This window comes from Ambystoma mexicanum, chromosome 2q, assembly GCF_040938575.1.
Source record: "Ambystoma mexicanum isolate Mex_15411 chromosome 2q, UKY_AmexF1_1, whole genome shotgun sequence".
NCBI classification, from domain to species: Eukaryota; Metazoa; Chordata; class Amphibia; order Caudata; family Ambystomatidae; genus Ambystoma; species Ambystoma mexicanum.
The window spans coordinates 239,621,917-239,648,909 of NC_090924.1; the positions used below are offsets into that span (position 1 = coordinate 239,621,917).

Here is a 26,993-nt window from a genome sequence, read left to right on the forward strand (position 1 = left end):
GCGTGTGTGCCTGCTTCCTTTGTTGTCCTCGTTGCAGACGTCTTTCAGCTCAGGTATCCCTTTTTTCTGGTTTGCTTTAAAATCATGATCCTTGTGAAGTTCAGGTTTTATGTCGTAGGTTAGCTCTGGTCTTGCTAGGCAGCTTCGGATTTCCTTCAGTACTCACCACTTGGGCGATGGCTGTGTGACCACACTCGAGATCTCCAATTCATGTTCTAGAGATGTATTATTTTCAATGGGGAATGAAATACAAAAGTATTGAAGGTACATTTTATGCATATAAATGTTAAATAGCCACCAGTAGTTTTATTGCAGAGGTTGCATTTTAAGTGAGAGGGGTAGGCACTATCTTTCTATGTGTTGTATATAGCTCTTCAAAGCTACTTTTCAAATTATATTTTACTGTAGTAATTTCCCAGGGCGCTCTGGACACTGCATATTGTTGCATGGTGGCGATCCCTCCAGTTGGGGTTTGATGTTAGCCCCGTTTATCGGAGGGATCCTACTGAGGGTTTGGTAAATGGTCTCGACCCTGGGCGGGCATTACCTGGTAACGATATGTTTGGCCCAGTATCAGAGGAGGAACAAACCGTGCATGGATCCAACGTGGACGGCTTTAGGGCCCCTGAGGGGGCGTGATGAGATTACAGTCCTATTGTGGAACATCCATGGACTTGCCAGTTGTATTAGATCCTGATTGGCAAGCCCTGATTAATAATTATAGGGTGATATGTTTGCAGGAGACGTGGTCACTTCCACAGGTGCATATGCCCAATTACCGGGCCTTCTTTTCACCTGTGATTAGGTCCTCAAGGGGGCGCCCCAAGGAAGGATATTGATTTGGATCCATGCAAGCATCAAGGCAACATGTAATGTCTTGGATGTGGACTCACCCAACCTGCTGTGTGTGGTGTGCAATTTTAGGTATGGCTTCTCTATCTTTTTCTTAAATGTTTATCTGAGGCAAAATCAGAGTGCCATTAAGTGCCTGGCGCTAGCTTTGATAAGCTCTCCCTATCCACTGCTGCTCCCCCCCCACCTACAGGTATTTGTGGTAGGTGACTTTAACCTCCAGTTGGAGGAACTGAGCCCATCTACGTGGAATCTTGCTGCGGAAGACGAACTATGGGGTGTTCCGTGGCAATCAATCCCCCCGAGCATGCGTTGTCATCCCTTAGCGGGCAGGGTTTGGTCAATGTCATGGTTTGAGGGCCTGTAATGGGAGATTTTTGGAAGACTCTCTGGGACACATTACCTTTCGCATGCAGACCAAGGGGAGCCGCATTGATTATATTCTCGCTCTTGCTTCCCATTGGGATGGGCTGGTCTCTTTCACGGTCCTGGAGAGAGTTGAGAGTGACCACTACCTATTGGTGGTGTCCTTTTTGGTTGTTTCCAATAGTAGTGGCCAAAGTAGGCCGGTCAATGCACAAAATCGGCACATCTTCTCAAGCCCGAAAGGACCGCTGATGGCCCCAATCACCAACAGCTGTCTTTCAGGGCAGAATTTATGAGGCTTTGCTACCAATATTGGGTGCTTATGTGGAGACACATTCTCTGTTATCAACGGCCGATTTCTACAAACTATTGATAGAAAGACTTTCCCCATTTGTCACCAAGGAAAGACGCCCTCAAACCTTGGCTAACCGCACATCTGTGGGTTGGTATGACCGCGATTGTCGAGAGGCCAAGACTGTCTTGCTTAACACACTCAAGTCAGGGTGGTTATTCTCCACGGGGTGATTACAAAACTTAGGCATGACTATAAATTCATGCTTATTGAAAAGAAGAGCGAACAGGGTAAACGGATTTGGTTAGCTCTTGGTAGGGCTGCCGGGGCAAATGACTCTAAAGGTTTCTGGAATTGGTGAAGAAAAACCTTAAACCTGAGCAGCTGGGCATGGTAAGCAAAAAAAGTTTGGATGCTTGGCATGTTCATTTGACTGCCTTATATACTGCGGGGTGGTCTGTGTAGGACAGAAGTGAGATGACTGGACAGGCACTGGTACCCTTTTTCCCCCACAAAGAAGGCAGGGTTGAGGTGATTACATCCCTTGAAGTGGCACAGGTGCTGTCCGATGTGAAAAAAGGAAAGGCCCCTGGCCCGGACTGTATTCCTATCGATCTTTTTAAAAGTGAACCCATACTTTGGGTACCCTTTTTAACAACATTTTTTAATGGTGTTTTTTCGAGTAATCACCCAACGAGTAGTTAGATGGAGGCAACCATTATCCCATTATACAAGAAAGGCGATCGGGATTCCCCGAGCAATTGTAGGCCAATCTCGCTGATTTACTCACTGGCAAAACTTTATACTAGGGTACTTTTGCACCGCCTGGAGGACTGGGTTGCCAGTGAAGGTATCCTCTCCGATGTGCAAGCGGGATTTAGAGCAGGTATTTAGATGGTATACCAGGCTATGAGGCTGGACCTCTTATGGCGGAAAGGCACGCTTCTTAACTCACAATGCTTGTATCTGGCATTTGTGGACCTACTGTCAGCGTTTTACAGAGTCCCGAGGGATTCTCTATGGTCTGTGCAAGAGGAGCTAGGCATCCCGTCATCCCTAGCTAATGCCATTAAATCTTTATATTCTGGTAATACGGCACAAATACTTTGGGGCTCGTCTGGCTAGCTAACCGATCCAGTATCTATTGATGTTGCGGATAGACAGGGGTGTGTTGCAACACCTTTGCTATTCTTATTATATATTTACAGCCTAGTCCCTGGACTTTTAGAAGCTGCAAGGGACGCCCCAATGTTGGGCAATAGAAAATGGAGCCTATTGTTGTTTGCGGATGACGCAGTTTTGTTGTCAAAGACTCTGGTTGGCCTGCAACACCAATTGGATGTTTTTTATTAGCTATGCTCTGAAAAAGGCCTTAGAATCAACTTCTCTAAAACTAAAACCAAGCAGTGTGCGGGTGTTGGAAAAAAAGCCAGAGTACGGGCACATTTTAACTTAAATGGCCAGCCTCTGGAGTCTGTGTACTCGTACACATATTTGGGGTTGATTTTTTTGAATAAACTAAAATGGCAGGACCAGATAGCAAAGTGTTCGCTATCGCACTTGCGTCAGTGCGGCCTCACTAGGAATCTGGTGACAAGACTGGATGGGGAGGCTCTTCGGTACCTCTCAAGATCTACCAGGCACGACAATCCCAGGGATAACCTATGGTGCTGACCTGTGGGGTGCAAGTGATTGCACCGCCATACAGATAGCCCAAAATAGATTTTTGAAATCATTGTTGGGTTTACCCCTTAATGCGCATTCCACGCCAGTGGCATGGGAATTTGGCCTTATCGAGATCCGATATGCTATTATGATGCGGCCAGTGTTATATAGGTTGCTGATCTGGGACAATAAAGCCTTAGTTTTATTTAGGGAAGGTCTGGAGGAGCTGCTCTTGCTGCCAGGTGGTAGGAAACTTTCTTGGTTTCGGCATGTAAGAGCCATGATTTCTAACATTGGGCTGAGGGATTTATGGAGTGACCCCACAAGGTTGAGTAGTGCCGACAAGGTGGTGGTCAAGAATAAGTTCAGAGAGTGGACGTGGAGCATGATGGTTGACAATTGCCTATTGGGAAAAAAAGCAAGGGCTTATTTGCAGTTCAAGGACGCCTGGGGGTTGGAGTCATACCTGGACCTACCGATGGTAGCAAAATTAAAAAGCTGGTTTGCTAACTTTCGATTAGGCATACTCCCATTGGCCCATGAGTCTGTCAAGTGGAAGAGTGGGTCTTGCCCCCCGTCCCTTTGCCCTCTTTGTGGCAAAGGACTTGAGGATGAGGCGCATCTTTTCTTTTTCTGTAGGGCTCATTCCCGGTCAAGGGTACGTTGGCTTACCCCGGTTTGGTGCCACCTAGCCTGGCTCCCAATCCCGTCAGCTATTCGAGTCTTAAAATGTTGTACCCAATCTGTACATGTGTTAGCAGTCTCAACATTTTTAAGAACTGCATTCAGGAAGAGAATGGTAGAGACCAGAACAAGCACTATCTTGGCAGAACAGTAGGTTGGGTGGGATGAGCGTGCATGTGAGTGTGCTACTAAAGTTTGGATTTACATAAGTTCATATTGGTTTTATTACTTTACCCATATTTTCTGCATAATGATTTCAAGATTTCGAGAAGAATGTGGATATAAATTTAAATTTTGTTTTTCATGTTTTGTATTCTGAAAATTGCACTTTAATGGAGATTTATTTTCCGAATAAAGTTAATGATGATGATATTATTTTCAATTGGAATTAAATACAAAAATAATGAAGGTACATTTTATGCATATAAATGTTAAATAGCCAGCAGAAGTTTTATTGTAGAGGTTGCATTTTAAGTGAGAGGGGTAGGCATTATCTTTCTATGGGTTGTATATAGCTCTTCAAAGTTACTTTTCAAATTCTCTTTTAATGTGAATGTATTTTTAGATGCATGATGCTTTACGATAGCTGCAAACAACAACATGATTCTTCCCAGTGAAATGGCATGAGAAGGGTATATGTAATAGATAGATAGATAGATATAGTGTGGTTTGGCATTCTCATTGGTATTTTGTTAAGATTATTGGGGTCGCAAGAGATGAGATGTGCTGCTCTACGTAAAGATTCTAGTGTTTTCATCTTTCGCAGATATATGAATTGGTAGTGTGTACTTTTAAGTATCAGCGTATGCAAAAGATGAAAACACTTTTGAGTTGTTAGTTACCGTAGCATATGTTATCGCTTCACACTCTAAAAAACGAATGGTCAGGTCAGTATCCACATTATGTATGCATTAAAGTATTTTTTATTTCCCCTTTTAAATTTCCAAAAACAAATATTTCAGTGGATTTTCAAGTGCATCATGTGTTAGAAAGATAAACTACTTTAAAATATAGTTGTGATTGACTAAGAGCCGTACAGAAAACATTGGAAGGTCTTTGTTGCAGATTTCATTTCAGTATCAATTGCTCTATATGGATGTGGGGAAAGTAGTACAATTGGTATATTTAGTAACAGATGTCATCACTTGTCCTCTCAACTATGCACCACTAGTCCAAGTATACCTAAAAAAGGAGAGCAGAGGACCTTTAAATACACCAGCATTATTATTATACTTATCTCCAGAATTATTAATATATGAAGTGTCAATAGAGTAGTAAATGAACAAAACACAGCTTATCATTTTGAAGATAATTCATTTGGCTGAATTAAAAATGTACACCGGTAGTGTATCGTACATTTTGAAAGGTAACTATTGTATTGTTTCAAAATGCCTAAATACATTAAAAAAATTGATTACTGTTACACATACCTTCATAATATCTTAGACGTTGATGGTTGTAGATGCTGAAATAAAAAAGCTGTAAAAGTTTGGATAGATAGTGTTTGTTGGAAAAGGCTCATTCACAGCACAACCTGTGTTCTTTCAAAGGTGAAGATATAGCTTCAAACGAGAGCGACAGATGTCCCCCATTATCAAGGTCGAAGACAATTACGGACACCTCATCAGGAATCTGGTGGGAATCAACTCCACATTCTGGGAATACTATGACCAATTATACGCTTCCCACTCCAACCTAGGACATGATTCACTGATGCAGTACCTGGATGAGATAGCACTGGGGTGGTTAGATAAAGACCAGGGGGGGTGCCCTAAATGTTCCTATTTCGGAAGAGGAGATCTGCAAGGCGATCCACTCCCTCCCAAACGGTAAGGCCCCCGGCCTCGATGGAATAACAGCAGAATTCTACAAGGCTTACCTAGATCAGCTACACCCGAGCTTAAGTACTATGTATGAGAACGCAATGTCGTCGGGCACCCTTCCAGACTCCACTAGAACAGCTCTCGTGACAGTGCTCCTTAAGCCCAAAAAAGACTCAAAAAAATGCACATCGTACATGCCCTTGTCCTTAATAAATACAGATAATAAAATACTGGCCAAGATATTAGCAGACCGTGTTCTCCCCCCTATGCCCACCCTGGTGGTATCAGACCAGGCAGGTTTTGTTCCGGGAAGATTGACCCAAAATAACTTGCGCCAACTGTTTACTCTCATGCATAATATAGATCCAGAAATCCCCATTGCGATTGCGGCCCTGGATGCAGAGAAGGCCTTCGACTCTGTCGAGGGGACTTTCCTTTTCGAAAGTGCTTCGTTGCTCCGGGTTCAGTCTCCAATTTCTTCGCTGGATTTGGTTACTATATACGGCCCCTAAGGCAGCGATTTATATGAACGGGATAACATCAGAATACATCTATCCAACGAGGGGCACGCGGCAAGGCTGCCCCCTCTCGCCCATCCTCTTTGATCTCACGATAGAACCAGCAGCATGTCACATCCACTAACTACATGCGCACCGGGGCATCCGAATACACTTGCACCTCTCTGTCATCTCGCTATATGCAGATGATATATTACTGTATGTTAAGCATCCCAGGGTAAACCCCCCCCCCCCCCCACTGACACAAAAATAAGCAGATCCGGCGACTTCTCTGGATTGAAAATGAACTAGAACAAGTCTGAGGTACTGCCCCAAACCACAGGTGTACAACAGGCAGATATTGGGGAAGAGTTTCTCCGGTGCCCCCAGGGTATACGATACTAGGGATTCAGGTATCCACGTCATTGAGAGAGCTGTATACAAATAACTATTTGAGAGGATTGGATCTACTAGAACATAGAGTGGAATCATGGATTCTCCTCCCCATTTCCTAGGCAGCAAGCATCGCCCTGGCAAAAATGGTTCTCCTGCCAAATCTACTATAGTCTTCAACAACGTACCCATCTGCCCCCCCCCCCGCACACTTCTGGGCGTGCACAAAGAACCTACTGATAAGACTGGTCTGGACAGGTGGACAAGCCAGGATCTCCTGTGACATTCTCAAAAGACCATACGACCAGGTTTGGAATACCCAGATCTATATCTATATTTCGGTGGTCGGTCATTTTTTCGAAAAAATAATGTCGAATGACAATTTTTTCCAAAAAATAATGTAGAAAATAAAAATGTCGAATTCCGTTTTTTTTAATTATATATTTATTTTGGGGTTTGGGATAAAAAGTAAATGGGTAAAACAAAAAAAAATTTAAAAAGGGGGGTTGGGGAGAACCCCCCATTTCGAAAAAAAAGCATTAAAAAAAAAATTCAACATTTTTTTTTTCGACATTTTTTTTCTCAAAAAAATGACTTTTGACATTATTGGTTTTGAAATTTTCACTATAAACCCTATATTTCCTGGCCGTGCAAGCCCAATACATAGAGGGATGGAGGGCTCCCCCAATAGATGACTCTCCATATGCTCAACTGGCATGGACGGTCACCAGCCCGGACAATATAATGAGATTGCTCTGGGCTGGCCGGCCACGGGTCTCCCGGACTGAGGTCCAACCCGTAGCAGTGACAGGTAACGCCTGGTACTCGGTCATCCAATTGGTAGGTGCTGAGACATGTTTCTCCCCAGATCTCCCTGTTTACCGTATCCAAGGGATTCCACTCACACATGAAAAAACATTTCAAGTCCACTTTCAGAAACTGAGGGTCCAGAGCTTGGGCGACCTGGTCCATGTTTATAAAATGTAAAACCCTGCGAGCCAGAGGGGTGTGGAACGCAGTCACCATACTTTTATACTATAGGATCAGGGAGGTGCTGAGGTCCAGGTGGCCCAGTTTTCACCGCCCCCAACCCCTCATCCTATCCTACAATACTTACTCAATCCTCTATCCACCAAGAAACTAGTATTAACCCTGTACAAATTGATCAGAAATGGGAGAGCAGCAAAGGAGCAGACATACAAAAACACCTGAGAGAGAGCCCTGGGGACCGAGCTGGGCGAGGGACCGTGGAAACAGATTTGTATGCAGACACGCAACTTGTCACTAAACAGCCGATTCAGACTGATATTCATCAGGTATACTATTCTCCTGCTAAACTGCATACATTCTATCCAGGGAGATCCTCTTCATGCAAACGGTGCGGGATGGAAATGGCAGACTTCTACCATGTAGCCTGGTTGTTCACACGTATTAGGCCGTTCTGGGAACAGATAGAGACCGCTATGGCTGTGATGCTACATACTAACATCACATACACACCAGAATTATGGCTCCTGGCATTGGTCGGGGAGGGTTCCCGTACGGAAAGGAAGTTACTGGGTATGGCTACGGCGACAGCTAGGTATATGATTGCCTGGACTTAGGGGGAAGGTATTGCACCCAGCTTCACAGGGGGGCTGGAATATATGAACACTTGCGAACAGAGGGAGACGAGATATGCACAATCACTACCTGCCAACACCCGCCCTTATGACTACTGGCCCCCCTTCCGGAAATACTATCTAGACCTGCATACTCATGAACAGTCCATAACAGACTCCTGGTAACGAATAGCATCAAAGTTGGTGGAAACTCATTGATGAAATGTACATATTGCTGTATGTAACGTTACGATACTATAAGGACCATATGAAGCCACGAGCCGGGGGGGTGGGAGGGGGGTGTGGGGGAGGGGTATGGGAATACTATGGGGAATGTGGTTGTGTTTACTGAAAATGTTAAATCCAATAAAGAAAGGTTGAAAAAAAAAAGTGAAGATACAGCTGAACTGTTGAGCTGAGATGCGAAAGTTATATCTGGGTTCCAGGTTGTGCATGCCAAGATTAACCTCAATCATATACTAAGGAGAACTTTAATTTACCAAACTTCGAAGACATTTCCATCCATTCTTCCCCAATCAATACCATAACATTGGTTCATTATCTTCTATTTATGTGACCCACATTGATTGTCCTTCCGTTTCATTATTTTTGTTCAAGGCGTTATTTAGATGTCTATTGCAAAAACCCACTACCATCGCCTCCAAGAAAGGGCGGTCCCAATCAGCCCCTCAAAGGCCCTTGAAGTGCTTACCCTTGAAATAGGTCGAATGAGGAACCAAAGACACAACTTCCTGCCTTTTATCTGTTGGCACGGAATCCATCCTGCAACTTATATCTCATTCCGACTCAGCTCTGCAACATGACGTCAAGATGACATGCAAGCACATTACAAAACCTTTAAATGCGCAAATACAAGAGCTGGGTGTATTTATTGACCAACTTCGTGCAAGTAGCCGATGTAATTTAGGCAAACAAAAAGTAATAATTCCACCTTGCACCCGATCAGTCGGATAAGTGTTAAAAAATGAGTCCTGGACTTAATGGCCTGAAGTGGAAAGGGTGTAATAAAACGAATACAAATATTAATAACTAACATATGAAGAAAACAATCGAAGTGACGATTAGTGGAGTTCTCTTGCACAAACGCCATACTCTGTGGGCATTCAAAGCACATGTGCAGGTATTCAAACCCTGAAAAATAAGTTCATACAATCGCATAGCACTGATTCCTATACTAAGTGGGGTTGGGCGATTGATGAAGAAGATCCATTGGTTCCCTTCTAACTATGCAATTACATGAGCCCATGAATAAAAAAGCATGCGCACATACGTTGGGTAAAAAAATCGTCTGACATATATGAGGAACACATGTTATGTGAGTTATAAATCAGTTGCAATATGTAGGATATAGCTCAGTTGGAATGATGGGTACATTTATGCCATACTAAATGAAATATGGTAATATATCATGCTGAACCGCCACTGGGTGCTGTAAACAAGGCCATATGACCAATCACACCGGGTTGGTATGCAGAACAAACTAAAGTTAAACCTTCCATACTGCTGTCCATGTGTCTCTGCACTGAGAAACTGTGTGTCACTGGCCAAGGTCCCAGATGCACCAATGTCCTTCAATGCAATGAAACAGCCAGAGAGAATCAATCACACTCCCTAAATACCTCCCTGCGAGAGCCCTTCAATCTGGTGGCTGCAACTCTCTGCAGATCAGACTATTCTCTAAGCAGAGAGTGGGAGTAGATCTCTCTCCTCCGCAGGAGCCTTCACCTGAAATGGTCTCCCTGCCCCTCTCAGGCTTGAGCCGGATCTCCTTAAGTTCCGGAAAGCTCCTCAAGACCCTCCTTTTCTCTTCTTCCTTCCTGCTCCCCCTTCCCTGCTAATTCCCCCGTCTGCCACAGTGACTGTCTACCTGGTTCCCTCAGAGTTCTACAGGGCACCAGCCCCCGCTCCGCCAAACTCCTCCATATGTGGATCCTCACCCCTTGCAATCCCTGGCACTTGTCCTCCTGACCTCCTCTTAGCACTCACCTTGCCCCTGTGGCCCTCTTCCCCCCTCCTGGACCCCCTCTTTCACTTGCATTCCCCCTCCTTACCTGGCACTACCATTACCACCCTTGTACCTTGCATTTTGTGCAGACTGGCACTTCCCCCCCCCCCCCTCACCCTCGCACTTCGTGTTACTGCACTTGCACGATCCGAATGCCACAAGGCCACAAGGCCTCCTAGGACCGTTATTGTTATCTTCTACCTTGTACCCCCCTTTTTTTGTCCTGTGGTGCCTTCAAACACACAAATACCCAATAAATAAAATAAATTAAATAAGATACTGGCCGAGTAATTGTAGTAAAGGTAGAAAAGGAACAGGAAGCCCCACCAGATACTCCTCAGCTTTAAATACAAAAGGCAGATATCAGTGTGAGGGCTAATGGCAATTTCCCTCTACTCCAAATGTCTATAAGGCGTCACATACCTTTACAAGACAGAGTGTCTCTCCGCACGAAGGTGATGGTAGATGGGAAGGGAGCAGGCTATCCTGATTCTGAGACAGTTTAAAGGGCAGGAACCAAAACTCATTGTGGAATCCAGCATAGTCGCCGCCCATTATCTGAGGCCCAAAATCCAAACATAAAAGTTCCAGGGCAAAGTTCCAAAATCCAAGCCCAATATCAATCCAAGAGAGTTCCAGGGGATTAATGTTCTGGGTGCGCAATCCAGCAAGGTGACCGATTCAAAAGGTTATTCCAGAGGCAGCCCATTGAACAAGGCCAGGGTCCAATAATGCAGGAGCAGGAAACAAAAGAGCAGAGTACAGTTAACGGGTGGCATCAAAAGCTGACATGAATTCAGCTGTGAATCGCTGATCGACGTGAAACGCTGTGCTTTAAACATCCATCGTTTGCATTCCGATCACATGAGCAGGTATTTGTCTGTGCACAGCGTGCAGGGGACTGTAGTCTCTGCCTGTGCAGTCTGTACTGCAACCTCCAGGGCACCCTCCAGGAGCGTGCTGCCAAGAGGGAAGGACTCTGCCTATTTGGTGAGAGAAAAGAACGGTTAGGTGTAGGGGGCGTGACAGTGTCCCTCCCCAAAGGCACGTGAGCCCAGAGGGTGGTCTGGGTGTAAATCGTGGAACCATGCAACCAAACGAGGAGCATAGACATTCCCTGATGGTTTTGAAGTAAGAGCTTCCAGGCCATATCTTTTCCAGTCAATGAGAAAGAACAGATGACCACAGCTAATACGTGAATCAAGAATAGAATGAACCTCATTCTCTTCACCAGAGTCCACCTGGATAGGAGGAGTATGTGGAGGCAAGTGAGTAGCATGACTACCTGGTTTCAGAAGTGAAGTATGGAACACAGGATGAATGTGAAGGAGTATTAGCCTATTTGCCACAGAGTTAGTAGGATGGTCGAATTTGTATGGCCCCACAAAACAAGCAAGCAGCTCACAAGAACTAGGTATTTTCAGATGACGAGTAGAGACCCAAACCAATTCGTCAGGTCGATAAGTCAGTGCCGATTTGTGAGGGCAATCAGCACAAAGACGTAAACATTGCAGGGCCGCTGTTAGATTAGAAGAAACGAGAGTCTGGACTTCATGGAGATGTCGAAAGCAGGAGTCAGCTGCTGGAAAAAAGGATCCAGGTGGATCAGTCAAGGGCAGGCTACGGGGGTGTTGACCGTAAGTGTAAAAGGAGGAGAAACCAGTAGACGATGAGGAGCATTATTTATGCAAACTCTGCCGTAAAGAAAACAAAGAGCCATGTCTCTTGATGTTGTAAGCATAAACACCTTAGGAACTGCTCGAAAGTCTGGGTCACTCGTTCTGTCTGCCCATCGGTTTCTGGGTGATAGGCCGAGGAAAACTGTGCATCGATTCCCATAAGAGCCATAACGGCCCACCAAAAGCAGGAAGTAAATTGAGTGCCCCGATCGGACACTATGACAGAAGGAGGACCGAAGAGACAGAACACATGGCAGAAATATGGGTCAGCCAAAACAGGTGCGGTAGGATGACCAGAGCAAGAAATAAAACGAGCCATCTTTGTGAAGCTGTCCACCACTACCAAAATCGTGTCTTTGTGATGTACCAAGGAAAGATCAGTTATGAAATCTAGAGTGATCATACACCTTGATGTGTGGTATTTGCATTGATTACAACAATCACAAAGGTTTCCCTCAAAGATGCTTGGTCTGGGCCCATATGGCACAATTCAGGATGTAATGTATAGTGTCTTGCATCATCTTGGGCCACCAACACCAGCACTTCAATATAGCCAAGGTCTTATGTTTTCCAGGGTGACAATGGATCCTGGCATCATCAAACCATTCTATAGCCTATTATCTGGTGTCTGATGTGGGAAGGAAAAGCCTGCCTTGAACATACAGTAGTCCGTCCTGATAACTGATGTTCATATCGTCCAAATCACTAGCATGGGAAGAAGACCATTGCTTGATGGTAGTCTGAAGCGAAGGGGTAGAGATGCATAGACATATTGCCTGTCAGAAGGTAGTTCCGTATCTGGATATCGAGGCAAGAAGTCCCCTCCTGAAATGCGGGACAAGGAGTCTGCCCTACTGTGTTGCCCCGCAGGACAGTATAGGATGGTAAAATCAAAAGCGGAAAAGAAAAGGTGCCAACCTGCTTGCCTATCATTGATACACTTTAAAGACATGGGGTCTTGAATGTTCAGATGATCAGTGTAGACCAAAGTTAGACATTTGGCACCCATTAAATAGTGCCTCCAGGCCTGAAAGATAGCTTTGATAGTCAACAACTCTGTTTCTGTTTCAGTGTCATTTAGTTACGCTGGGGTACATTTATGAGAGTGAAAAGCAACAAGGTGTAAAACTCTGGTGGCTGGACATTCCTGACATAGGATGGCTCCCACAGCAAATGGCGAAGCATCAGCTTCCAATACATTTGGCAGATGCAGATTAGGGTGTTGCAATACTGGCGCTGAAGTAAATACGTCTTTTAAGGCATCAAATGCATGTTCTGCCTCGGGAGACCAGATAAATGGAAGCGCCGGGCTGGTAAGCTGAGCCAGATGGAAGGCAATGGCAGAGAAACCTTGAATGAAACGTTGGTAGAAGTTAGAAAAATCTAAAAGGTTTGTAACGCTTTCACTGAAGTGGGGACGGGCCAATGCAAGATTGCTTTCACCTTTGTGGAAATCATGGAGACCCATTTGGCGGAAAGGAGCAAACTGAGAAACTCTAGCTCCCGTACATGGAACAGACATTTTTCGGTCTTTGGGTACGAGGCATGTTGGTACAATCATTGCAATACCTCCGAGACATGTTGAACGTGACTAGAATACAAAGGAGAATAGATAAGGATGTCATCAAGATGACTGACGACGTATACATCCAGGATATCATGACAAATCTTTCATTAATTTCTGGAAAGTAGCAGGGGCATTCCAAAGACCGAATGACATTACCAAGTACTTAAATAAGCCATGTCTGGTTCAGAAGGCCATTTTCCATTCGTCTCTGGAGCGCATCCGGACCAGATTATAAGCGACTCTGAGGTCACGTTTCGTGAAAATAACTGCTTGTTGTAACTGGTCCAAAAGAACTAATATAAGGGGCATAGGAGATCGATTCTTTATAGATAGTAATCTGGTTCACCTTTCTTTAATTCACCCATGGCCTTAGGTCCCCCTCATGTCTTGGTACAAAGGAAATGGGACAGGCAGCAGGAGAACAAGAGGGTCTCATATCTCGATTTGCCAAAGACTTATCAATGTATTCCTTTAGAACTTGGTCCTCTTTATGCTTTAGTGAGTAAACCCTCCCAGATGGTATTCTGGCTCCGGGCCTGATGTATGTAGAGCAGTCATAAGACCTGCGAGGTGGCAGATGTTCCACCCACTTTTTGTCAAAGACATCTAGAAATGTGTTGTTTTCAGTCAGAATAGTGGGAGTTATGGCCCCTATGATAAGGCCCACCGATACCAGAGCCTGACAAGGAATACAAACGGAGAGTTGATTTACCCCACAATGTTCTTGACAAAACAGGGAATGAAAACAGATTGTGTGTTGAGTCTAGTCGATCAAGGTGTTATGTAAGTGCATCCAAGCTATGCCCAATATGATGCCAAATTGGGGCGCAGTTATCAGATCGAACAATATGTGTTCATGATGATCCGACTGTATAAGAAGAGACAAGGACTTGGTCTGTTGTCGAATAGGACCCGATGTTAGGGTGGAACCGTCAATGGCTTGAACTGTTTCGGGTTCTGGCTTATCCAGAACCAGTAGGCCCAAAGGCCCTTCCAAAGTTATGTCAATATAATTTCCCATGGCACCAGAGTCAATTAGACAAAAAGTGGTTGTTCCCAAATTTTAGGGAACTTCCGTCCCCTGAACACTATCTATCATCTGTAACAACAGAAAAACAACTTAATGGAGTTGTATAATAATTCCATGAATCATGTAAATAGCTCTTTCAAATAAATTGTTATGGCAAAAAAAAACATTTCTTTGACAGAAAATTTTCAAAAATGTCAACATTTTTATTGTACAAAATATATAATACCGCCCAACGCGTTTCGAGTTTTCCACTCTTCTTCAGGGGCAATAGCACCATTTCTCACATTTCTAGAAAAGACAAAAACATAATACCCATAATTTAGCATGATAGACCATATTTAACTTGGATAAATCAATCTCAAACAATCTCGTGAGCATATGCAGGATACAAGAACCTTTTTTTCAAAACCTACGTAATCCCTATACATTAGTGGTTATTTAGTTTGAATCAAACAATCTATGTTGGAGCTAACACATAGCCCATTTTCCACATATTCTTAGCAAATCTTGTTTTGACAAGAAAAAGAAAAGAGAGAAAAGAAAAGTCCAAACAAACTAGTATTTCATACTTCAGGAAGGTAAGCATTGGCAAAGAATTTATAGCACCACAGTATTAGATGAACTCACCCTCTAGGGTATGAGGTAGATGAAGATTTAGGGTAGAGAGACATGTGTTCAGTCTCCCCTCGTGACGCTACTGAGCGGCTGTCACAATTCTTCAAACTGAGTCTAACTACACAATAGAGAGATAACTATGGTGAATGAGTGGAAGCCCTATCCAAATTGCATATTGGTGCTTCTGATAAAAGTTATAACGAGGACTTACTTGTGAAAAAATCTATAGTGCTCCACTTTTGAAAATGGGTGATCGAGTTCCCCAAGAGGCTGATATTTTGCAAGGCTGCCTTCAGTTTTTAATTCAATAGCATGGAAAAAGTAGGAAGCGAGTCCTGCTGGGAGCAAGAAATAAAAGTGAGATGCCCCATCGGTAAAAAACCTCGTTAGCAAATGCGAGAGAGTTTGCTACGGAAACGTACTTGTGACTGTGTCCCAAGGTAACCAGAGTCTGCACAGTGGGTCCATCTGCCAAACCAAGGATGTGACTCCACTAATAGAGCAGTCTTTAAGTACTGTGTTGCTACTGACGCGCACACGTACATGCGCGGTTTAGAGAGTCAAAGTGCACATGTGTAGAACGGGTGTAACACGTCTCTATGTTGATAAACTCAAGCACTAACATGGCGCATGTCGAATGCTCATGTGCTCAAGGAATTTGATGTGTCACTTTGTATTCAAACTAATGCGCGCATGCGAAGATAGATGCAAAGGTTGAGCCTTTCTCCCACCGCACCTTAAGACTACCCCCAAATTCTCGTACTTTTTCTTAATCATTCACTATCCTTTACCCCTACCTAACATAGGTGTGCCTCCTGGTTCTACATACTTCTCTACCAGGGTCAATTAGAACAGTTACACAATGTGCCCCCTGACCAGGTGCTGTAAGGGAAGCAGAAAAAGAAAAATGCATTTTGTCATCAGGAATATCTTTGAGGGGAATCTTATGCAATAGGCTCAATCCAAACCCCTTGATCCAGGGATGATCCCTTCAAAGAGCCACTGAGTTCTACGGCCTTTTGGGACATTCTTTAATTAAGTGCCCCATTTCTCTGTAGTATAAACATACATTGGTGACACAACATTGTTCTCTCTCAGCCACAGTGAGGTGGCTACAAACCCCTCCAATTTGCATCTGTTAGGGAGGGGTCTACAAGGGGACAGAGGACAGTGACGTAGGAGGATCAGAAGCAAAAGGTGGAGGCCTATGAATTTCAGCCCGGTGTTCCGAGTGACGCGAGTCGACCTGCAAGACCAAATTCACCCACTCAGGATAGTGAACAGGAAGAGACGTTACTACTGCCAAGGCGTCTTTCAGTACATCATTTAAGCCCCTGTAAAATACTGCTGATTTTTTATGTTCAGGCCAATTGGTTTTGGCCGCTAATTGATTGAAACGTGCAATGTATTCCAATAATCCAGACTTCCCATGAGTGAATTCGAGGAGTATTAGAGTGCGGCCTTAGGCTTTTAACCTGGTATCAAAGACTTTAGACATCAGGAGACATAAATCATACAACACTGGACTATTGCCTTCTAAGAGTGGGTTTGCCCAAGTGGCAGCCAATCTGCCCAAATGGGAGAGCATAAACGCTGCCTTGGTAGTTGAATCAGGAAAAACTGTGGGCCTACACAGAAAGGGCAATTTGCACTGAGTGAAAAAGGTTTGGTACTTTTGTGGATCCCCCATAAATCTTTCAGGGGCAGCCAAAGGGAAAGGCGTTGGAACATACACAGGAGCCGCTGGAAGAACAGGAGGGGGGTCAGGCGGACCAGCGGCAGCCCCCTCGCCACAATCATCATCATCTGGCATTGGGGGATGCCGGCCCTTCTGCAAAAAGTCAAGGTGCTGGTGAATAAATGTATAAGCAGCCGTCATATCGGTCTGCAAAGCCGAAATGGCTTGCAGTAGGGCTGCAAAAGGTTCCTGTTTGGTTCCTGATTGGTGCGGGAAAAGAACATCTAGGCGTGGGGGCTGTGTCACTGTGATCCAGGAGGGCCGCTGATGCTCCAACTACGTTGGTCATACATTCAGCATATGTGCATGTCACCTGCTCTGCAATAGGAAGCTTCCACTCAGGTGTCTTAGTAAGGTTCCAAGCTCCAATAACATGATCTCGCAGGCTAAAGTGAGATACGGATGGGAATATTTTTCGGATCAATCCCAAACTTGCTGTTCCACAGGGTTTTGATATTGTGTTAACGGCACTCGCATGTATGAACGCATATCAATTATCTGAGCAGCATAAACTTGAATATGATCTATTTTAGGAGCACCATTGGCTATTTGCAGTAATTCTGGGTCTGGCATTTTCTAGAATCCTGCTCTGGAGATTGAATCATCCATTATTTGTTATCCTCCCGAATGACTTGATGTTTTATTGTCATTAGTATTTTGCGTCTAACCCTCTTCATTCTCCCAACAAAACACCACCTTGGCCATTAGAGAGACTGCAAAGGAAGAGTGACCAATGTAATAGACAGGCGGATAACTCAATTTTTAAATAATTATTGTAATTCGAGACCAGTAAAGAAAGATTTTCATATCTTTGGACAAAACAGAATTATCTTGATTGTGGTTTCAACCTAAGCATAATCTCTAGTACATATAGAAACATTGTTTTAAAAAATTGCATCCGTGCGTGATCAAGTAAAATGAAGCTCAGGGTTTTTTCTCATTGTTCAGTGCAGTGGGATTAAAAGGCATGATCTGTGTTCTTGTATGTGTGGGTTCTTCTGCGTGGCACACCCTTTCTCACTGATTTGTACTCTTCTTCTTCCAGTGAAGTCCATACTGAAAATGCTAGAAGGTAGACTGGACAAGGAAGCACAGGACTTTGTGAAGAAGCTGAAAGAAATGGAGAAGTACATGGGAGAAGAAGACTAAATTATTTTACAGAATCTTCGCTATTTGTTAAGAAAAAAGACAATAATAAAAACAAAAATAAATATTAGAGTTAGATTTGTTTTCATTTGATATCCTGAGATGTCTGTTATCTATTGTTCTGTTGGGTCAAGGTTCAGCTTATGGGAAGCTAAGGCTTTTAAGAGTTCCTGCTTTTATCAATCATAGGCATAGAATTGTGCTATTTCAGTGTATCATTTAACTTGGAAGGCCTTTTCAGTACCATCCAACATGTAACAGATCTTGTGTTTCTGTAGACCTTACGCTAGAACCTATACCCGTGACCGGTGTGTACAGTAGTTATTTTCCTGTTTAACCTTAGGTGTAGGGTTTTGTATTCCACCTAAAATGAGCTTTAAGAGGATATATGCTGCGGCGCCACGTCATCGACGGCCAAAGTGAAGATGTTGCTGGTATTAAACATGTGTTGAACATCCTCACGCGGTAGTCATGTCATCTTCAGTGCACAAACCAGTTGTGCGCCCATTATTGCTGCGGACCTGTTGGCTAGCTGGCTAGTACCCCAATAAAGATACACTTGTATTGTTCATTCTAGCTAGAATGTAACCATTTCACATTCCCAGTTATATTTTTATAACAGCCATGAACCTCCACAATGTAGCAGATGTATGAATACTGTCATTTCCTTAACAACAAGTGCGGCAAGCGTGAAGTATGTTTTACATGTTTGATTACAATGTTTTATATTTGTATTTTACAGTTAATAAAATGTTACACGGACACCCCGATTGTCTGTCTGTAATTATGCAAGGTTTGCTTTCCATTACGCCCAATGTGGCCTGATTCGCTCCCAGTCGGTGCGGTGTGTTCACCGGATGCTCTCGACAGGGCTGTGTGTTACTTCTTTGCTAGGCTGGCCCAGGGCTGTGTGTTACTTCCTTGCTACGCTGGCCCAGGGCTGTGTGTTACTTCTTTGCTAGGCTGGCCCAGGGCTGTGTGTTACTTCCTTGCTACGCTGGCCCAGGGCTGTGTGTTACTTCTTTGCTACGCTGACCCAGGGCTGTGTGTTACTTCTTTGCTACGCTGACCCAGGGCTGTGTGTTACTTCCTCGCTACGCTGACCCATGGCTGTGTGTTACTTCTTTGCTACGCTGACCCAGGGCTGTGTGTTACTTCTTCGCTACGCTGACCCAGGGCTGTGTGTTACTTCTTCGCTACGCTGACCCAGGGCTGTGTGTTACTTCCTCGCTACGCTGACCACCAGTGATCCTAACCCTACTCTGGAGGAGCTGTAAGTGGTACAAGGCCCATGTTCATTTGGTTTTTGGCGTCTCCGATCAAGCCAGTAACATGGACAACAAGTGCAACTGTGTGATTTTCTTCATGAGATAAATGCATGTCCATGAAGAGCAGGGCTGAATCCGCCGATACATTGCAAATACATTACGAAAGAAAGCAATGAATTCTGATTGCTGCAAGCAAGGGTTAGATTTAAGCCTGTGTACTAGGATTGTAAAGAGGTTGCATGCCTCCTGTAGGGCGTTTTGCAAACTCGCTCGAATCCTCCCTCCATTCACAATGTGTGGGAAGAGTAACGCCTCGTTGTCGATACTGGAAGATTCTAAAATAGTGAGACTGTAAGCACACACAAGGCAATTTTGTGCAGGATAATCTCTTCCTTGTACCTGGGATGAAGGAATGGGAGAGTGGGTTATTGGATGGTTGGTGTTCAGTCTAAGCGTTAATTTCTGCACTAAGAAATAACTTTCCCTCATACTGAACAGTTCCAAAATGTGGGCATTCAGATCAGGAAAGGGATGATGGCACACTGGCAGGTGGATTTTGAGCAGGTATCAGGCCATAGCATACCATAGCATTGCAGCCAACCTGCAGACAGAACGTGAGGCAGCAAGGTTGACTTCTTTTCAGAGTCTAGATCCTAAAGAGACTGTAGAAGGCATATCCTTCTAGCTGAGTGGACTCTTGAATGGGGAGACATTCTCAAATGCAAGAAACTGTTCAACAGTATGTCATTAACATGTGTTGGAAAATGACCTGTTGTGAAAATGAACTCAATAGGTGGGAAAGACTAGGTGAGCAATGGACCTCCTGGTTGATATGGAAATCCAGTACTATGTACCGAAGAGCATCCAGTGCCACCCAGTCCTCACGAAAAGGAATGCACGGCTCCAATTCTGCCACCGATTGCAGTTCAATTATTGGGACCGATGTGATGGCACAGAAGCTATTTTTAGCAAACAACTTAAAAAGGACATGACTTCATAAAAAATATATCTGGAACAATGTTTCAAACCCTCTGTGGAGGGAGTTTTTCGGATACATGAAAAGATATGATGGAGCCTACAGCCGCTGTGTTGACTGTTTCATTGAACAATTAACACGTTACCTCTTCATTATACAGACACAAGTGATGGTCAACTGCCTTTACAAGAAGTGCCCCAAACGACCACAAATAAGTCAGAAAAGATGGGGTTGGTCTCCCAGTCCACAACAGGAATATGGCACCTGTTGCCCGTGATGCCTGGTGAATCTTTTAATTGGAGGGGTGTAAAGATTTCCCATTAATTTACGCAAGTGGAGGGAAGTGGTATGTCCCCATGAGATTTCTTTTTATCATTTGGTTAAAATGGAGCATGTTAAAGCACACTTTCAATTTTTTTCTGAAAAGGTTCAGAGAAGTCAGGCTGCATAACTCGGGAGGAAGGGAGCAGGTTCCAAGCCTTCGGGGCTGCAGCGAAGAAGGCTCAATTTTCAACCTTGTTCGTACTACATCTAGTCATGACCAGCAGATCTTGGCAATCCATGCTAATATTTTGCCAGTGTAAAAAAACATCTTCATGCTGGCAGCCCAAACAAGTAGATGCTGGCTGCACCAATATTTGCAAGTATTCTCTTGTAAGAACATAACCATGTTTGCTTTGCACATAGTGGCAGTAATGATACTAAATAAAACCATGTCCATGCTTGCCGTGTGGATATATACATACGTACAGCTGTTGGCCATGCGAATAATGGCAGAATGCCATGCCACAGTAAGAAATATGTCCCTACTGGCTGCAACAAAGTAGGCCAGTCTGCCCATTAAGAACATTCATCATTCTGGCGTTGTCCATAATGCTAATATAAATATTGTGCCAACAGTGTAAGAAAACATGTCCATGCTGCCTGCACCAACATAACCTCTGTGCACCACTATGTAAGAAGACATCATGTTGGCTTTGCCCATAAATGAAATAAAAAGGTAAGCCTCTAAAAGAAAACACGTTCATGTTGGCTGCATCAACATAGAAACCATCCCATTAGGTGCTCACTCACCAGCCCACACACATGAATGCACACATCCATACACATTCAAAAGTGCACTGATACAACGTAGACACTGGCCCTCATTACAACTCAGGCATGAAGGGTTAACGCCACCGTTAACCCTTAACACCTGATTCTGATCCTTGGAATGGGTCGGTAAATCCGCCATCCACCATAGTGTAAACATAGTTTACACCATGGTGGTAAAGTTGGTGTACTTAGCACCAAGGTTGTAATGACCTCCACTATCTCATTCACATGAGCATTCATAAAACACACACGCTGCTCTCTTGTTCATCTGTTCACCCAAACATACACACTGCTATCTTATTCACATGCTCATCAATACACCACAACAATACACACTGGCTGCTCTCTCATCCCTCAGACATTCACATGTGTTATTATAATTATAATACACATATACATACATCCACGTACAAAGCAGGTGTTTTCTTACCTGCTCCAGATGCCTCCACAATGGCCTTCAGGCTCCTTTGCAGTTCGCAACAGGAACCAGGGAGAAATTTCTGGTTCCTTAAATGCAGGGTGTTACTGGGTTGCAATCAAATTACTACCCCAGTACACTGATATGCAATGGGGTGTGCCGTAACACCCATTTTACCCAGCAGTACCCATTTCCTGCATCCCCAATGGGTGATGCAAGGCTGGGGAAAAATCCCTGGAATTTCACGGCACATTGGTCATGCACAGCTGAGATACTATACAGTTAAAGGGATACCACAGTGTTCTACAAAGTAGAAAGATAGCCCCGGAGTGTGCCCTCCACTGCAGCAGTTAATGGAACGTGCAGTGTTTTTACTTGCTTGGCTTACTTTTCTCCTCCATAATGAGTGGCAAGTTGGCACCACCTTGTCCATTCTGAACAAGCCATCCCTACCTGGTTTTTTTTGTTATTTTTTTTTACCTGTGGAGTGTTTCTGGGCTACTTTCCCACTGCTAAATTGCTATACGAAAGTTCATACATAAACGGGGAATGATCCATTCCTTCTGAAAGGTGAGGTTCCAGTCCAGAGGTAGATGCAGGATCATGCCATTCACCAAGAACAGGGAGCATGAGATCTATATCACTCAGTTTCTTATGGTAATAATTCAAATAATCTTGCAAGGGCTTCTTAACTTGAACACAATGTTTAAGCTTTGGAATGATTGAAACATGAAGACAAATCTCCATGCTGGGTGGAATAGAAAAGGGCACTGGCAGGCTCTCATCCAGGATACATAGTGTGGGCACTTTGTGTCATTTTGATAGGCTGGATTCCACCTGTAAGCAACCACAAGTGTCACCAATCCATACTGGCAGCCTGTTTCAGTTACCATCAGCATGTTGCTTGAAAAAGCATTCTTAAAATGTACAGCACCATTGCTTTCTACTTCTGACATATGGTCAGTAGAGCGTGAAAAGGAAAGAGCTTCTCACATCCCACCAAGAATAAAAGGGCAACACTGATTCAGCCACTCACCTGTACTTGTTTTCTTGGTTGTCTACTCAATCCACCCTTTACTGAAAACGTTTAAGAAAATACTTTAGCGCCAGAAAGATTGCACCATCGCCGTTTCAGTTTGACAACAGGGCACCTTTCCGAATGAGTCCACGGTGGTCCAAACCTGAACTCCGACAAGTTGGTAGTGATCAAAATAGATGAACCTTTGGATCCAATGATAGCCTCTTAAAGCTGTTTTTTTCCTAGGACCCTGTTCCATTAGTTCCGTTTGCCAGATAAGCTCTAGGAAAATGGAACTAACAGGATGCCCTTTATCTGTGTTTTTTACTTGTTCCCAGAAGATCACATTTGCAGGTGTACACCCTTCATCATGAGTTTTGATGGGGGTCCACCCACATGCTAGAGGACATTAGCCTGAGAAAGCTCTCTAAAATCACCAGCCAAATGGCTACAAAATTACTGGAAGGGGGGTGGCGTTTGGCAGATTTCTGAACCATTCAAAGGAAAACAAGGTCATTCCTTATTCCCTTCTTGCATGTCCCTAATAAACCAGAAGTTTTTAGATGGTTCTGTAAACCCCGGATAATGTGGCTCTATTAGTCATAAAAAGACTGGAGTCAGCCCCTAGTGTTGTGGACAGTGTGTGGATATTGCCTTAGGACCCAACCTGCCATTTGGCAACAGCACAGCTGTGCTCAGAGCCATTCCTGGCAGTTGACAAGGTTTCCTCTTTGTTTGATGCACGTCATCATCTTTAACATTTTTGAGGAACTGAAAAGTTATCAATGAGCTGCATTTAAAGACATGACTGTAAACATGGGTCTACGTTTTTCAGGTCGTATCTTGGGCTGGATCTCAAGGTGTCCTCACGCCAGCTGTAAAATAATCAGCCAGCCTTTGGTTTTTAGGCTTACATACAATTAGATTCACATAGTTATACACTGCCGAAATGAAAAATGACATTTGATAACGCAGGGTTTATAGAACATGCAATTATTTTTCAGGCAGATTACTTTTACGCAAGCAAGAGTGAGTGAGTGAGTGAGTGAGTGAGTGAGTGAGTGAGTGTGTGTGTGTGTGTGTGTGTGTGTGTGTGTGTGTGTGTGTGTGTGTGTGTGTGTGTGTGTGTGTGTGTTTTATAGCATAAACCTAGCTACCAAATAATGATGCACTGAACAACAAAGGGGAGAACACAAAGGTAGAATTAGAGTTGTTTAATGTAAAGAGTTCACTGTATATGCCAATATTGTTGGGCTCGCTCTACATGGCTCTATAAGAAAGGAGCAAAAGAGGTGATGGCTGGAAGGTTTAGAATCCATCTTAACCTCTGGTATCGCTCTGGGCCACCCTCCAGACCATAGTTATTCGCCTCCCAAGCCAGTACAAAAGGGGAAAGACCATATTCAAATCAGGCTTGGACCCACCCCAAAAGGGGCAGTCTAGCCCAAACTGCTTGGTCACATCCCTTCTGCACGAGACCACAAGCATCCCCAAACATGTTTTGGCCTCATCAGTGAGGAATAGCTTGGGTCTCTAGGCACAGCAGGCACCTGACTCACATCTGGGCATACCGGTCCCACTCAGTGTGATTACAGCAAAACAAAAGAGGTGATAGCTGGAAGGTTTAGAATTAATCGCAACCTCTGGTATTGCTCTGGACAACCCTTCAGACCAGGAGGCCTGGGTGTGACAAGGTGTGTTAGTTGGATAGCAGGAAGGCAAAGACAGAAAACTGTGGTGTTGATGTATTCAGGTCAGAAGTACAAGTTACCTGTGTGTCAATATGACAATCTCTTTCATGTTTGTAGTTCATATGGAATGGGCAGGTAAGCTGTATGGACAGCCCCCGGATTATGAAGTGCAAAAAATGATTTTATTGTCTGAGTCTGTTAAGTGCACTACACCTGGTCAGTCATCTGAAGGAGTGTGGGTAGTGTAAGGATGCAAGGTTTTAGTAGTGAGAAAATAGTTGAGGGATGACAGCGGAAGCGGGAGGGAAGAGGTGCATTGGTGTTCTTCCTGGCTCTTGGTTGTAAATTTGACTGAGATTCAGGTGCAGACCAGTGTCATGCAGCAGAGTATCCATACATCAAATTGGCTTCCTGCAGATCAAATTGGCTTCCTGTAGATGGTTGTGAGAAGAGTTTTGCAATTGCTTGTCGCAAAGTGGTCCAAGTTTCTGGCACACAGTCTCTAGTCGTTGATATTATAGTTCATTTCTTTCAAAGTGTTTGGTCGCAAAGCCACGTTTTGAGCTGGTTCCAGAAAGTCAGGTGGTTCAGTTCTAGGTGGAGAGGTTTCAATAGGGTGTTCCACCGTTTTGTGGGCACATTTAAAAAGAGAAAACCTCCTTACCCTTTCTTGTTGAAGTGCAGCATTGCTGGATCTAAGTGTTCTGGAGGGAGGCTAGTGTTGAAACTTACTTCTGAAGCAGTGTCATGAATTAGGTTTTTTGTAGGGTAGAATACATTTTGAAACTACAACCTTCAGAATTTTGACCAGTTGCAGTAGTATAAAAGTACACCTGGGTAATTAGAATTGTGTACAACATACATTAGACACTTGGTATGCATACGCTCATGTATAGATTGGCAAGAGCCACTTTAGAATAGTAGTTATTCTACTAGTTATTATTTAATAGTTATTATTAATATTGTTATGAATAGGGTATTTATTGAGTACAGACCCATCTTCGGGACGCAACAGAGCGCTTTACAAGCATAGGGTGAAGAACAAGGCTTGGGAGCAGAGAATAGGGATTTAACAACAGGGGAGAGAGCGCAATTTTCAGCAATGGGGTCTACAAGTAAACACAGAGGAAACAGTGGGAATCAGATACCCCAGTCTCAGGTATGGTGGGAAGTGGATGGTGTATGGACCTAGGTGTTAGGGAGGAGCCAATCCTTGTACAGAAGGGTCTTGAGCTCCTTACCGAACTGTAGAAGTGAGGGGGTGAATCCGATGTTGATGGAGAGGAGGTTCCAAGGTCTTGGGGCGTAGACAGAGAAGGCCTGTCTTCAGATTTCTTCCTTCCTACACTGGCAAAGTTCACATTTCCTTACTTCAGGTAGATCGCAGGTCTACAGAGATGCTGGATGTCTGAGTGAGGTAGCTTGGGGACTTCAGGGTGACAGCCTTGTAGAAGATGCAGCATGATCTGGAGATGATACAGGCTTGCAGCAGGAGCCAGTGCAGTTCAATGAGAGTTGGAGTGATGTGGTGAAATTTGCAGAGTCCTTTGATGAGTCGTGCGGCAGCATGCAGGACACATCTCAGGGGGCCCAGAGTATTCGCTGGAAAGCCTACCAAGGGGGCACTGCCACCATACAGGTGGGAGAGAACCAAGGCTTGGACAGCAGATCTGGAGTTGTTTTCTGGGATGTAGGGCTTGATTTTCTACAGGAGAGAAAGTTGGTACCAAGATGTTTGTGTCTTCCTTGCTTGTTTGACTGTGTGATCAGTGTTGTTTGTCACCAGTAGTAATTCAGTCTTGGAGGGGTTGAGCTTCATGTAAGCACTGAACATCCATGGCTGGATCAATGAGAGGCAGGCTTTTAGTCTGTGGATGTCTTCGATTGAGGATATCTTCCATTCAATAGACAATTCTATATAAATATAAACCGTTCCATACAAATACAAGAATGTCATAAAATCCCTCAATCTACAAATACATAATTCATAGCAATTCATAGTAAAATAATTCCCCACCCACAATCACTTTACTCTCTCAATACAGCAAACAGAAAAGAAAAAAGGAGGAAGGAAAGAAGATAAAAATATACAATCTAAAACACATTCCAATCAATTACCAGACATTCAGCATTGTTATACTGCATATAAATCCCATACCAAACGTAAGTCCTGTTCACCTTGTTATGATATATGATATGATATGCTATTTATATTGTGCCCATACACAAGTGTTTCAGAGCGCAACGAGGCAAGGGAGGGGAACAAGGGAGGACAAAACAACGATCTTACTAGGCCCAGTGACATTGAGAACGTGCAAGTGCAGGGTAGAGGAAAAAAGGAAAGTGCAAGAGCAGGGGAAGAATGGAAAGTGCTGAACATGTGATCAAACAACAACAGGTAGTCCAGACAGCTGGTGTCTAATAAGTGCAGGAAGGGGACTGTAGGGTTGCAGATGCAGGCCAAGTGCAAGGGGTTGCCAGGAGGCAGGGTATGCGGCAGGGTGGAGCAGAAATCTGGGCCTGAAATCAGAGGGTAGCCAGGTGCCTAGCGCC

The 26,993-nt window shown here is 44.0% G+C and overlaps 1 protein-coding gene across 1 annotated transcript in view; it reads left to right on the forward strand.

Moving 5' to 3' along the window:
- Positions 1–18,738, forward strand: part of BAIAP3 (BAI1 associated protein 3) — a 2,154,334-nt gene extending 2,135,596 nt beyond the window's left edge. Inside the window, exon 34 of the mRNA XM_069647200.1 lies at positions 17,874–18,738. Coding sequence (XP_069503301.1) covers positions 17,874–17,977 — 104 coding nt within the window. The 3' untranslated portion in view covers positions 17,978–18,738. The remainder of the gene's footprint in view (positions 1–17,873) is intronic.
- Positions 18,739–26,993: the final 8,255 nt, after the last annotated feature.